Source organism: Rattus norvegicus, chromosome 17 (assembly GCF_036323735.1).
Source record: "Rattus norvegicus strain BN/NHsdMcwi chromosome 17, GRCr8, whole genome shotgun sequence".
Taxonomy (NCBI): Eukaryota; Metazoa; Chordata; class Mammalia; order Rodentia; family Muridae; genus Rattus; species Rattus norvegicus.
The window spans coordinates 80,233,109-80,246,803 of NC_086035.1; the positions used below are offsets into that span (position 1 = coordinate 80,233,109).

Sequence of the window (13,695 nt, forward strand, 5' to 3'; positions counted from 1 at the left end):
ACAGGTTTGCTTTAAGGATTAAGTAATTCACACATGAACATTTATCCTCGTGCCTAGCTGCATGGTCATCATTCAACAGGAGCCTGGCTCTTCGTGGACAGGCAGGCCTCTCTGGAAAGGCTGGTTGTTCCTTAATGTTTAGAGAGGGCTGTTCTGACATAGTCTGCTCTGAGTCAACCAAAGTATCAACACAATACAAAAGGAGGCCATTAATAAAGCACGCCGCGTTATTGCTGACTTCGGCTAAATAGAACAAACACCATAAATAACTTATGAGAAGAGGTTCCATATGAGCTGGCCATATATCACCGAGTTTTCAGGAAAGAAAGGAGACTTTCATCGAACCCTTTCATCTCACGAAGGAGGGAATTCAGACCCCAGAAAGCTCACTTGAACACAGCCAGCTCAGCACGGAATTGAGCTAGGGCCTCCTGACCCCATAGCGCTGAAGACAGTGAATACAGAGAATCGGGAACATCAATCCTGGATTTTAATTTTTATTTTGAATGTGTGCATTTAGACTTTTACAGAGCGTTTGGCTCCTGAGTAGTTTTCAGATATGAATCTGTCTATGAAATCCATAAACATGCTTCCCCACATATTCTCGTAGATACTTTGGCCGATGTTTACCAAGAATGAAAGAAGAATTCTCCATCGGCTTGCCTCTAATTACAAGCTTTGCCCAAGAATAGTAATTATGTATCTGAGAGCTGATGGGAAAGGATCAAATGAGCAGAAGAAAAAGAGAAAAAATATCAGAATAAAAGTCTTAAACCCTAATTAATTAATTAATTCTCCCTAGCACTAAGCTTCGGAAGTGTCTTAAGAAGCACATTAGCTAGATCATTACACGGTAGCAAGATGGGATAGCAACGGTTGCTAGGGGGGATGCAGCAGTGCAGATCGTAGTGAACTGGGCATCCTTCCTCCGAGTCCGTGGCCACATGGACTCTTGTGATATAAAGATTTCCGTGGACTCTAGGTCAAGACTGAGATGACATTATACTGACATTATATTCAGGTGGGCTATAAATCAAAGGACAGTGTCCTTAAAGAGACGAAGACAGGGCTGAGGGGCTCAGGTGACACAGTGCCTGCCTTGTTAACCTTGAGGACCTGAGTTCAGATGCCCAGCATCTGTGTTAAAAAGGCGGCTGAGGTTGTGCATGTCCTAGCCCTGCGGGGTAGGCTGGGGTAGAATCAGGTAGATTCACTGAGTTTGTTGGTCTGCAGGCTAGCCCATCAGTGAGTTCTGGGTTCATGGTCTGCAGGCTAGCCCGTCATGAGTGCTGGGTACAGCAGGAAGCCCTATCTCAAAAGGTAAGGAGGGGAGGCATAATGGAAGACTCCTGACCTCTCCCTCTGACCTGCGTGTGCACACATATGCACATGCACATGCATGTATACAGACAGACCCTTATACAAAAGACAGAGAAAGAAGACACAAGGCACGGATGAGGTAATATAGCAGCTGAGGCTGGAGTGATGCTCACAAACCAGTGACGGCCAAGAAGGACCTACATCTTCACTACATTGACTTATGACTTCTAGTGGTGTGTGTGTGTGTGTGTGTGTGTGTGTGTGTGTGTGTGTGTGTAGTGTATGTATGAAATGTGGTGTTGGTGATGGTATGCGTGTATATGCATATATGTGTGTGGTGTGCATGGTATGTAGTGTGTAGTGTGTATTAAGTAGTGTGGTGGTATGTGTGTGTATGTGTGTTGTGTATATGGTATGTGGTGGTGGTGATGGTGTTAGTAATGGTGTTGGTATTGGTGGTATGTGGGGGAGGGTGGGGGGTGGGGGTAGTGTATGGTATGAGGTAGTGGTGATGTATGTAAATGTGTGTGGTTTGTGTATGTGTGTATGTGTGTGTGGTGTGTGGAATGTATGTGGGACATGTGGTGTGGTGTGTCTGTATGTGTAGTATGTATGTGTATGGTGTGGGTGTACAGTATGCGATGTGGTGGTGTGTGTGGTGTGTGTGGTATGTGTGGTGTATGTGAGTGTATGGTATGTGCTGTGTGCATATTGTGTGTGCAGTGTATGTGAAGTCTGTGTCAGTGTGTGTGTATATATGTGTGTGATGTGTGGTACCTGTGTATGTGAGTATATAAAGCTTCGAGGGTTAAATAAGATGCATTGAAAGTAGAAAATATTTTCCCTCTTCTTGTTTATTTTATAATAAAAATTAGAGATTAGTGTGATTATCAAAGTCTTTTCAATATTGGAAAAGGCAAAATTCAGAGACCGCAAATTCTATATTAATAGGTAGACAAAAGGATTTTCTTCGTCATATGAGGCAGATAAATCTGCCTAGTTTAGGAGGTAAAATATGAGCGAGATTAGACTTATTTACAACTTCCCCAAACAGCAAGGTCATAACACAGCAGTATCATTTAATTGAATTTCATTTTCTTGCTGTAAGGAGACTTAAATCTTTAATGGAATCATAGTCAGGCTGGGAAGCCGTCTCAGAGGACACAGCGCTTGCTGGGCAAGCCTAAAACTCCACATTCACTCTACACATAAAAGCCAGGCAGGTTCGGTAGTTATTTGTGATCCCAGGACCTGAGGGCCAGAGACAGGGGATCCCAGAACCACTGGCTGAGTAGCTAAGTTTAGCTGGGATTCAAGAGCTCTGGGTTCAGCAACAGATCTTGCCTCAACAATTAACGGGGAGCTCAACTGGGCAAGACACTCCACCTTAATTTATACATGCTCACACAGATACACGTGCACTCAGCACTCCGTCTCAAAACTCAATGAACTTTCCCGCTGCACCGCTGCACCGGCAGGCAAAGCAGTGGGCAGTCTTCAAGTTCAAAAGCTCCAAACTCCAGTTCGATGGTTGCCTAGCTAGACCCGTGTTGTACGCCTGCGGTCTAAGAGAAACTTTTATTATAATCTTGTTATTTCTTTTTATTTGCTACTGTTTGTTCAGCTTTCTGGATGTGGGACCGCATCTCCACTCTTCACACTGGTCCTACTGTGCCCCCGGCCCTGCCATCCAGCAGGGAGCCAAGTCTTGCCTCTTACTCTCAGGAACTCGGGAGAGTTAAGCTTTTATTCCCCTCTTGCTGGAAGAGGCAACCAGGAAGTAAAGCCGGAAGATTGTTCTAGAAAGTTTCTCTTAGATGGCAGCAGTACACCACAGGCTCTAACCAGGCATAATTTGGATCTTTTGAATTTGAAGATTGCTAGCTGCTTTGTCTATCTGTAGCAGGGAAGTCTGTTGAGCTTTGTTGTGGAGAGAGAGAGAGAGAGAGAGAGAGAGAGAGAGAGAGAGAGAGAGAGAGAGAATGTATCTGTGTTTGCACTTAGCTTGAATGTCTTTACCAATTGCTCTTGGCCTGTCTCTTCTACAGACATTCCCTTTGAAAGTATTTGAAGTCTTAAATTTTAAAAATGAAAATCTTTAAATTAAAAATGAAAAAAAAATCCAAAATAAAAAAATGAAAAACTAGGGTTAGGGAAATGGCTCAGTCAAGATGGCTGCTTGCTGAACAAGCATGAGGACCTGAGTCTGGATCCCAGCATGCACGTAAAAAGCCATTTATAGTGGTGCATGTCTGTCATGCCAATGCTGGTGGCAGTGGTGAGGGGCCCTGGGGAGAGGTGGCCAGCCAGCTTAGCCGGGTTAGTAAACTCCACGTTCGGTGACAGACTCTCTCAGAAAGTACAGAGGATGACAGAAGGAGACACCGACATTGACCTCTGGCCTCCCGGAAATATGTGCACAACAACGTCAATAGCACATGTGCACACATACACATGTGCAAATGAAAAGTTCTTACACAGGGTCTTGGTGGTGAGCTCTTGTGGAGCGGTTCTGGGTGAGTGGTGCGTGAGGTACGGGTTAGTGGGTCAGTGACATTATTACCTGGAGGAATGTGTGCGCCCACAATCTCGATCTGACCTTCAGAACTGCACTTTCTCCTCCTCCCAGGCGACCCACTGCACACGAGATTTGCAAGCAGTCAATGTTGGTACAGTTCTGCAAAGCACAAAGGCAGAGGCAGGACATTAGTGCCTTGAATGGCTGTAAGGAGTCAATGGGGACATTACTTTTTTTCCTCAGAAGGCAAGCTGCTTTGCCTGCAACTCTGATTTGCTCCATGAAATCTAGGGAAAGAACAAATTCATTGAAATAACGGAGACAGAGAACAATGAGAAACGGTACAACAATGAATTCCCTGCTAACAGAAAGGCAAACATGGATCATAAATACAGTTAAATACATGCTCCTCTCTAAGGGCCCATCTTTCTGTAGCAGCCAGTGAACCATATCCCAGAACTTGGGAAGACATTTCTCAGGACTACAGAGGCACTGGGAAAACTTGGAAGACTGCAGAAGGAGCTCTTGAGTCCATGTCTCCCCAAAGATTCGGTTTCTGTCTCATTGACAAGCAATTGTTTCCCAACACTCTCTCTTCTGTCCGATCCATTTCTCAATCATAGAGCAGACTCTCACAAGTTCCAACTGTTGCTGAACCAGCCACTGACCCATCTTACCAGGGATCCCCTTTTAAATACAAGACACACAGTGTGGAAAGTTTTCAAGATGAGGACATTCTATCAAATCTATCTTATTGGATCCTGGTTTCCACGGGCTCGTGGGTTTGAACACTTCTTTCCCAGCAGGTGGCACTGTCTGGGGAGGCTGGAGAACCTTTCGCTTGTAGGACTTGGTTGGGAGGTGATCACTAGTGGAGTATTTTCAAGGATGCCTTTGGTTTCAACCTGCATTGTCTACGTTATGACTGTTTATGTATGTGGACTTCTATGTACTTCCTGGACAACCCAGAAAGAGTGTCTCCTGGTACTCTGCCTCCCCCACTGTGACACGCTGAAGCCCCTGTGAAACTGCACGCAAGTAAACCTGTCCTCCTTTAAATTGCTCTGTAAGGCGTTTTGGTCCCAGTGTTGGCAAAGATGATTAATATGCCCGGTGTGTGAATACAGGGGTATGCACGGTTGGTTTTCCACGGGTCATGTGCAGAAGGATGCCTCCCTGATTGCACTGGAAATCTGATCGTAGAATCAAAGAAGGACCCCCTAGAAGAGTGGAGTCTATTACAGAGGAGAGCAGGAGGCTGGAGGTGGAATTTCCAGGTACAGAGAGTGAAGAGGTCCAAAGAGCACCTAAGGTGGGTTAACCAAGAGGTAGGAAGACACCAGGGAAAAGACGTGCAGAGAAAGCAAGGGAGGGGCTGTGGTAGTTTTCAGGAGGTGCTTAATAGAATCAAATGCAGAAAAGAAATCCATGTCTGTTGCAAGCTGAGTAACTAAGGGAAACAGAGAGAAGTTTGGAGAGGAGGAGAGGGAGGCAGCCATGACAGAAGCAGCAGGAGCCTGAAGGAGAGGGAGGCAAAGATGGCTGGAGATGGGAGAATATTTAAGTCTCCATGTTGGAGATACACAGGTTTGTTTTTTTAAAAAAATGCAAACTGGAAATTATGATCCCAACACAGGATGTTGGCATTTTGCACTTACAAATTCCTAATCAGGAATGGGATTAAGTGCTTTGTTTTAACCAAACAAAGACTGTAGGAGGTCTTCTTTAGCTTTTGATTTTAGAATAAACTTTGCATAATCACCCTCTCCCCAGAGTTGTCCTGATTCAAGGACCTGGGTGGGTGTTGCAAGGTTGGTAGCTTTTGAACCAATAAGAGGAAAGGAGAACGGAACATGAGCTTGAAATCAGATACTAATACTGTCTTGGCAATCATTTGCAAGTAAAATGCTCCTATGATATTTAGAAGTTGAAATTTATGGTAAAATATTTAATGAGAAATAGCAGAAGGGAAGAAATTGGACCCACAATATAAATGCATGCAATTTTAAGAGAATTCCATTTATGTATCTCTACCACCCTTGTACTGAAGATTCATGCACAAAGTAATATTTACAAGAGGAATTGAGTCTTGTTTTTACAAACGTTTACCTCTGTAAAAGTCTAGATATTGGTTTCCCAATGGGCTCCTCTCATCTCTGCTGTACTTAATAGCATTCTATAGATGTGAGCCTTCATTAATGACAGCACACCACTTTATTAATTTAGTCTAAGAAGGACAATATATGGATTGTCTTCTCTAACATGTTAAAAGTCATTGTATAGGCTTACAAATGTTCAGGCCTTTAAATAATAATCTGCTGTAAGCTTTTCTCCTGTATTTTTTTCTTTAAGAAGAAATAGATGGATATCACATAACTCTCTCTCTCTCTCTCTCTCTCTCTCTCTCTCTCTCTCTCTCTCTCTCTCCCTGTGTGTGTGTGTGTGTGTGTGTGTGTGTACATGTGTGCATATGCATGTGTAGACCAGAGGTCACCTCAGGTGTTATTCTTCAGGTACTGCCCACCTTCTAAATAATGTCTCTCACTGACCTGAAGCTTACCAAGATGCTAGGCTTGGCAGTGAGCTTTGGGCATCTCATTTGCCTGTCTCCTCAGTACTGGGATCAACACACATCGCCATACTTGATTATTTTACATGGGATCTGAGGATCAAAATTAGGGCCTCACACTTGATAAGAAACCACTTTTCAGGGTGAACCATCTCTCCAGCTCCAAGACATAATTACATAAGACTCCCTAGTCATTTTAGGAGTCCAGGCCCTCCCCCCTCCCTTTCCCTCTCCCTCTCTTGTCTCTCTAATACTCCACCCATCCCACAATTGAACTAATTTGCTTGAGGGGACAAGATGCTCTTCAGATTCAGTGAATCCTCCACTTTGGTTAGAAGCTGTAAATGTATCTTTTAATCTCCTGATGTAATTGTTGTGTCAGAGGCTTACTACCTCTTGCCTGCCAACCTAGGCCTAGTTCTGGAAGCTTCTAGCCTCAGCACAATCTTATCTAGGCCTAGAACGCTTCCAGTCTCTTGAGATTTACTGCTGAATAATCTCACTCTTTCTTGTTCTTTCTAATATCTGGCTGGCTGGTTCAACTTAGAGGTTCTGCTTAAAACTCCTCTCCAAGCTGACTGATTCATTCTGGCTTCTCTCTCTTGGCCTTTCCTGAATTGCTCTGCTTGACCTCATACTAACTTTGGCAATCTGTTCTAAACTTTTAGCTCCTTCCTAGCCTCTGCTTCATTTGTCTCCCATGTGTAGCCTGTTTTTTACTCAACCTGTCTCTGTAAAACTCTCCAGGTAAAACTGCCTCCCTTTCTCCATCCCCTACCCTCAGCTGATTTTTATCACTTTTCTTATGAGCATTGAGTATATCCTATTCTATCAAATCTTTCTCTGGTTGGTCATTTTGTCTGCCACTCAATTTGACTTCACTTTTAAATATGGTGCTTTCTACAAACTAACTGTATCTTCATTGTTTGGATTAAAGGTGTGTAGTAAGGGTGTGTCTGTATTCCAGCCAGAGGGGCTAAAGGTGTGCACTGAGGCCTGAGCCACACCACAACTAGAAACAGGATTTTCAGTAAATAATACAATCTTGGAATTCACAGTGTGACCAAATATCCTGCAACAGGGAGCAAACAATCATCGGCATTCATTGATACCACTATTCTCTCCTTTACCAGTTGCGAAGTATTACGTTTAACTTTTCAATTCTGTAAACCAAGATTTGTGAAGGTTACTCATTCCTGACTAAATTTGCAATCCCCTAGGAGATTTGGCAAGACCTGTGGGTGTGCCTGTGGAGCATCCAGATGGGAAGATCACCCACAAAGGGGGACGACACCATCCTCTGGTCTGAGGTGAATAAAAGGGTTTGGTTGGTTTTCCAGACCCTAGCTTGTGCCCCTAGACTCAGATCCTTGGACACAGATTCACTCCCTTTAGCTACCTTGAATGATGTCAGTTTTATGACTGGCTAGAACAATGGTGTTCACTGGATGGACATCATATTTTCAATTCAGTGAATGTGGTGGCTAATGAGTTTGGTCAGTGTTCAAGCTATCTTTTAATCTGTGCAGTAGATATTTTTTTATAATTGGGTTGAGAGTTAGGAGGATCGAGGGCCAAAGAGAAGGAGTAGGAGCCAAGAGAATGGCATTCTGAGGGCATTTGAATCCGACTTCAAAAGTAACACTAGTGGTTCTGTGAATTCATCCCTGAGGCATTTGCTCACAGGGTCACTGAGCATACGAGTCAGGTGCTGACCTTCGGGGGAGGCAACGCAGGGAAAAGCACACATATTCTGTGGGTTTTGGACAGGTAGAGAGGTAGGGAAAGAGCTATGGGAATCAGCACACTGGTGTGTCCAGGGGAGTCTTGTACTCATTCTGCATTTCTGAGTAAAGGACAACAGAATCAGTTTAGGGTTTTCCTGGCTCCTTGCCTGGTCAGTGTGGTGACTGCTGCCCCTGTGGAAACAGCTGTAGAACTCTCTTTGGCTCAGGTTTCTATCTTTACCATCCTTTCCCCATATTTTCCTTGGTCCTGAAGCTTCCCGATGAAGATCTCCCCTCCAACACCCCTCTTTTTCTCTCTCCTTTCTGTTTGTGACTTTGGATAGGAAACTCTTAGCCTGAGGTTGTAGCTTCAGTTGGAATCAGCATACGTTAATGAACATCCGGGTTGGGCTTCTTCGGTGCAGCTGTTGGGAACGAAGCCTCTGTTTTATCAAGGCACAAGGTTCCCAGCCTGTCCCTACTCTAAGTCCCTGGGTATGCTTGAAAGAGATTTCTGGTGGTCTCTGACTTCTGCAGAATTCAAGAATGCACCCGTAGCTGACTGGTCCATCCAATCTGTGAAACACCCATGGATGAACTAAAGGTTGATTTGAGCCTTTGCTACATGGTCAGGAAAGAGGATGAACATTCTTGTGAGGGGATAAGATGACAACTCACACTGGGGTACATAAGGGCCTTGCATAAAAAAAAAATGCTGACACTGGCTCACAGTTCTGCAAAGTCCTGACTAAGGTCAGGCTAATCCCAGAGCCCTTCTGTACCTCATGTTTCATCCCAGAAAACCTGAATTCACTATTTCTTTTTCTAGAGGGAGATTTTATTGTGTGTTGACTAATACATACAAATACAAAGCAACAGATTTCCTCATAAAAACGATGCTGGTTTCTCTTCACATCCTTTTGCTACTCGGTCTTTTTAAGTTGATGCATATTCGCTATTGGCGCTCACTGTGACTCCTCATACAATGCAGATATCATGCTTTAGTCTCATCTGCCTACCAGCTCCCCTCCTCTTTTGCCATCCCACTCCTTAGTCCATCACACTGTTCAGCAGTTCCTTTACTACTTGAATCTCAGGTCTTCACATAGCCTAGGTTGGCCTTGAACTTGCTATGTAGCCAAAGATAACCTAGAATTGAACTCTCTGCCTCTCTCTCCCAAGTGTTGGGCTTATAAGTGTGCATCATCCAAGTCCCTGGGTGTTGGCTGGCTTGCTAAGATGATGATGGGATTCCTGGTGAGCTTTTAATTTTTACATTCTATATATCACATAAGGAATGAAAAGGATGAAATTCTTGCTTTCTGTGGAGGTTATTTTGCTCAATAAAATGTCCTTTAGTTCCATTGATTTTCCTGCAAATGACTTGATTTCATTCTTCTTCAGGGAACTACAGGGCTCCATTGTTTACACCTTTATCCATTCATGTGTTGACAAGTACCTAGGCTGATTCTGTAGCTGGGTTCTTGTAAGTGGTGCCTCAACAAACATGGAGGTGCATAGGACTGCGAGCTGAGTTAGTTTCCTTGAGCACACAGTTCTTGCCTCTTTTGAACAAGCCTCTTGAGATTCGGGGATAAGTGTGACATTATAAAGACACACTGGGCAGATGGGGCCCTCGGTACTCACTCCATCTGCATAGATCAGCGCCTCTGGGTAGGCTAACAACTGAACCTGTATGACTTAAAATTGACTTTTAAAATTAATCTACAAAACAATGGAATTCACTATTGTCATGGTTTGTATATGTTCAGCCCAGGGAGTTGCACTATTAGAAAGTGTGGCCCCTTTGCAGTAGGTGTGGGCTCGTTGAAGTAGGTATATCACTGTGGGTGTGGGCTTTAAGACCCTCATCCTAGCTGCCTGGAAGTCAGTATTCTTCTAGAAGCCTTCAGATGAAGATGTAGAACTTTCAGCTCCTCCTGCACCATGCCTGCCTGGATGCTGCCATGTTCCTGCCTTAATGATAATGGACTGAACCTCTGAACCTGTAAACCAGCCCCAATTAAATGCTGTCCTTTATAAGACTTGCATTAGTCATGGTGTCTGATCACAGCAGCAAAACCTAAGACAATCATAATGCCATATATGAATATTATTATTCCTGCCCTTCCTCCTGTCTTCTCTGAAGTGGCCTTCATGGTAGATTTAGATAAATATAAAGTTTATATTATAAACAGTCCTTAAATCTTTTACAATACATGCTGCTCCAAACTGTCAGGAATATCTGAGCACTGAAGGAGACTAAAAGCAAGCTTGAAGTTAAAAACCTTTATACCCAGAAATTCTACCTAATCCAGAGTTTCCCTTCAGTCCTGTGTATGTGACAACAACTTACCAGTATTTTTGCCGGGCTCTGTCTGTGGGGCTGGACCACTGGCACATCCCTCTTCCTGACAAGATGGGGAATTGTAGCATTTCTTAAGAAGGCGCTGAGCTCAGGGGTATCCTCTGGGGAGGCAGCAGGCTGCAGAGGGAAAGCAGGAATCATCACACATAACTACATTCACAGATTTCACCTTTCTCTTCACCTCAACTCCTAATCAAACTTCAGGTCCTCACATAGCCTAGGTTGGCCTTGTACTTGTTACATAGCCAAAGATAACCTAGAACTCCTATCTCTCTGCCTCTCTCTCCCAAGTGTTGGTATTGTAAGTGTGTATCACCCAAGTCTCTGGGTGTTTGCTGGCTTGCTAAGATGATGATGATATTTCTGGTGAGCTTTTTTATGTTTATATTCTTTATTTCATATATGAAAAGAAAAAGATGAAATTCTTGCTGGGTGACTGAACTAGGTTCACATGAGTGCTCACAAAGGTTGGGCTTTACCATTGGCACATTCAACACCAAAATGACTCAGGCTGACAAATCCTAAGCCAGTCCACTTTTCTGTTCCAGGAATCTGTGAAGAGTGGGAGAGCACATTCTTGGAAAATTTATCTTGTGAGAATGAGATTTTTCAGGAAAACTAATTTCTCCATAAGGGTAAAAACCAAGATTCTGACTTTGTAGACTTGAGTTACTCTTATCGCTTTCCCCTCATGATGAAGGGGGACTGGCTACATGGAGGCAGCTTCTGTGAGGAAAGATAAACCCTGAGGTGGGGAATAGCTTGATGTGGTCTTCAGACTGTTGTCTTCATGATTTTGACCATGCTCCCATGATCATGTGAAGTGTTTCTGAGGAGAGCTGTGCCCCAAGGGCAAGAGTTTTCCAATGCACACACTGCTGTAGGATGGCTTGCTTTCTACCCTTAGTTAGTATTCTAGAACTGGTAACTTTCATCTCAACGTCCCTGCTAAGCACAGCTTCTGCCTGATCATAGACAACATCCTAGTGACATTATTTGCTTGTAGGTGTGGCCAACCTACAGCTCATGGGACATAAGCTGCATGAAAAACTATGAAGTCTGGCATCAAGTAGTAAATATTCTTAAAACATTATAAGATTAGTTTCTTCAATAATTTGTTTATGCAGTTCTCAAGTGTAAACTTAACTTGGTAGATCACAGTGTTGTCTCCCAATGACAAAAGATTGGAAACACCTATGACCAACTGAATATAGAAACCTGCCCCTTCTTCCACCCTGAATACTAAGCCTTTCTTTTATCGGTTTGTCTGTATGTGATGGGAATAACACTAATACAGTCATGTCTGGAATGAAAGAAGAAATTCTGGCATTACAGATGTGCAATGTACCACAAAAGATAAAACAATGATGCTCAGTGTAGATAATGTTCTAGAGCAGTGGATCTCATCTTTCCTAACACTGCAACCCTTTAATAACATTCCTCATGTTGTGGTGACCCCCAGCCGTAAAATTACATCATTGCTACTTTCTAACTATACTTTTCCTACTGTTATGAATTGTAATATAAATATCTGATATGAAGGATATGTGATATGTGATCCCAAAGGGTGTGTGACCCACAGGTTGAGAGAGTCAGTGGTCTAGAAGACTTTCCCAGACAGAGCAATGAAATCCAAACTCTTTATGTCATGACATGCTGAATTTTGCATCTGTTGGCTTCTCCAGATTCATTTCACCAAGATCACTTTGATTTCTGCTCTATAGAGTCATAGCTGGTTTCCACTCCTGAGCTGCACTACCGTGAAGCCCTGGGCCTCCATCTCATATCACACATGACTTCCATGGCCTGTAAGTAACCATCAGGACTATTCACAATGGCCACTAGCTGGTCTCCATGAGGAAAGATAAAGTGAGAAGCAGAGTTACAGGCATGCTCCTAGGAAACACCAGAAACAGGCAGAGAAAGGATATCTAACAAGAAAAACTCACACAGGGATATCGGATGGGAAAGTCCAGCAGGAAAGTAAAGAAAATTTGCAAAAAACGGGCCTCTAGGTCACATAGATCTAGAAGAAGAGGAAAACTTGGTGAGGAACATTTTAAGTATTGACTGAATGTTGTCTGCTAAGAATTTGTGCATGTCCTTTCCTGAGTGGGAGAGTCTGCAGGTGAAAATTGAATTATAATCACTCAAGAAGATTTGGATAAAGGAACAATTATTTGGAAAGGTATCAGATGATGTCCCTTGGCCATGTTAAAGAAGTTTCTTTCCATGTCAGAGTCTACAGAGATAATTTCTGGTAACCAGGGCTGCATTGTGAAGTCCTGTGAAGAAGAAGAAGAGGAGGAGGAGGAAGAAGAGGAGGAGAGGGAGGAGGAGGAGGAGGAGAAATCAGAAACAGAAGAGAAGCAGCTACCAACCAAGCAGACAAGCAAACAAAAACTAATTTTCAAGTTGAAATGAACCTTAAGTGGGAGGGCAAGGAGTCCATTCTTGAAAAAAACATAGGTCAAATTATTTGGCTTACTTTTTATTTTGATGATGAAGGAAGAGATGGTAGAGAAGAGATCGAAAACACAGGAAAAGGAAATGGGACATTTGATGTAGAAAAAATTAGTCCTGGAGCTGCCAGAAGGAATGGCTTTTCTGTAAAAGTGCTGCAGAGAGAAGCTGAAGATGAGAAAGAGGATATCAGAAGGTCCAGATCGTGAGCTGGATTCGGTGATGTGGGAATTGAACTTTTGAAGACATACTTGTCTTCAGGGCACTATCAATAATAACGTGAAGGAAAATGAAAGGGAGGACAAAGAGTGCAATGGATTGGAGACGCCAACTTGAACAGTGACAAGGATAGAGCTTCCTTGTGAGAAGAATGGCCACATAGATGCTTCAGCCAGTGGGCAAACATGGGACCACCAGCTAAAGAGTGAAGAAGCTGGACTGTGAACTATGTCTGGCAAGGGTTTCAGGGCAGGGGTTTAGAGACTACAGAAGAAAGATCATGGTTACTTCTAAAAAAAAAATGTCCAGGTAAGTCATCTCGCCTTCTCAGCATAACTGGAAAGAAAATTTGGCCAAATGGTAGCCTCAAAGGTGGGCTGGGCTGGGCTAAACTGCTTCAAAGTAAGACAGAATAGGTTTGCTAGAGAGAGGAAGTAAGGCCAATACAAGGTTAGGAGAATGGATAACAAAGGGGATGTTGAGTACAGCAAGGTAAGCTATCTAGAGAACA

General features: G+C 43.3%; 1 protein-coding gene across 1 annotated transcript in view; it reads right to left on the reverse strand.

The window, feature by feature from the left end:
* The window catches only part of Itga8 (integrin subunit alpha 8), a 197,495-nt gene that overhangs the window by 19,970 nt on the left and 163,830 nt on the right, over nucleotides 1-13,695 (reverse strand). The window contains 2 exon segments of the mRNA NM_001173972.1: nucleotides 3,884-3,997; nucleotides 10,491-10,619. Coding sequence (NP_001167443.1) covers nucleotides 3,884-3,997; nucleotides 10,491-10,619 — 243 coding nt within the window.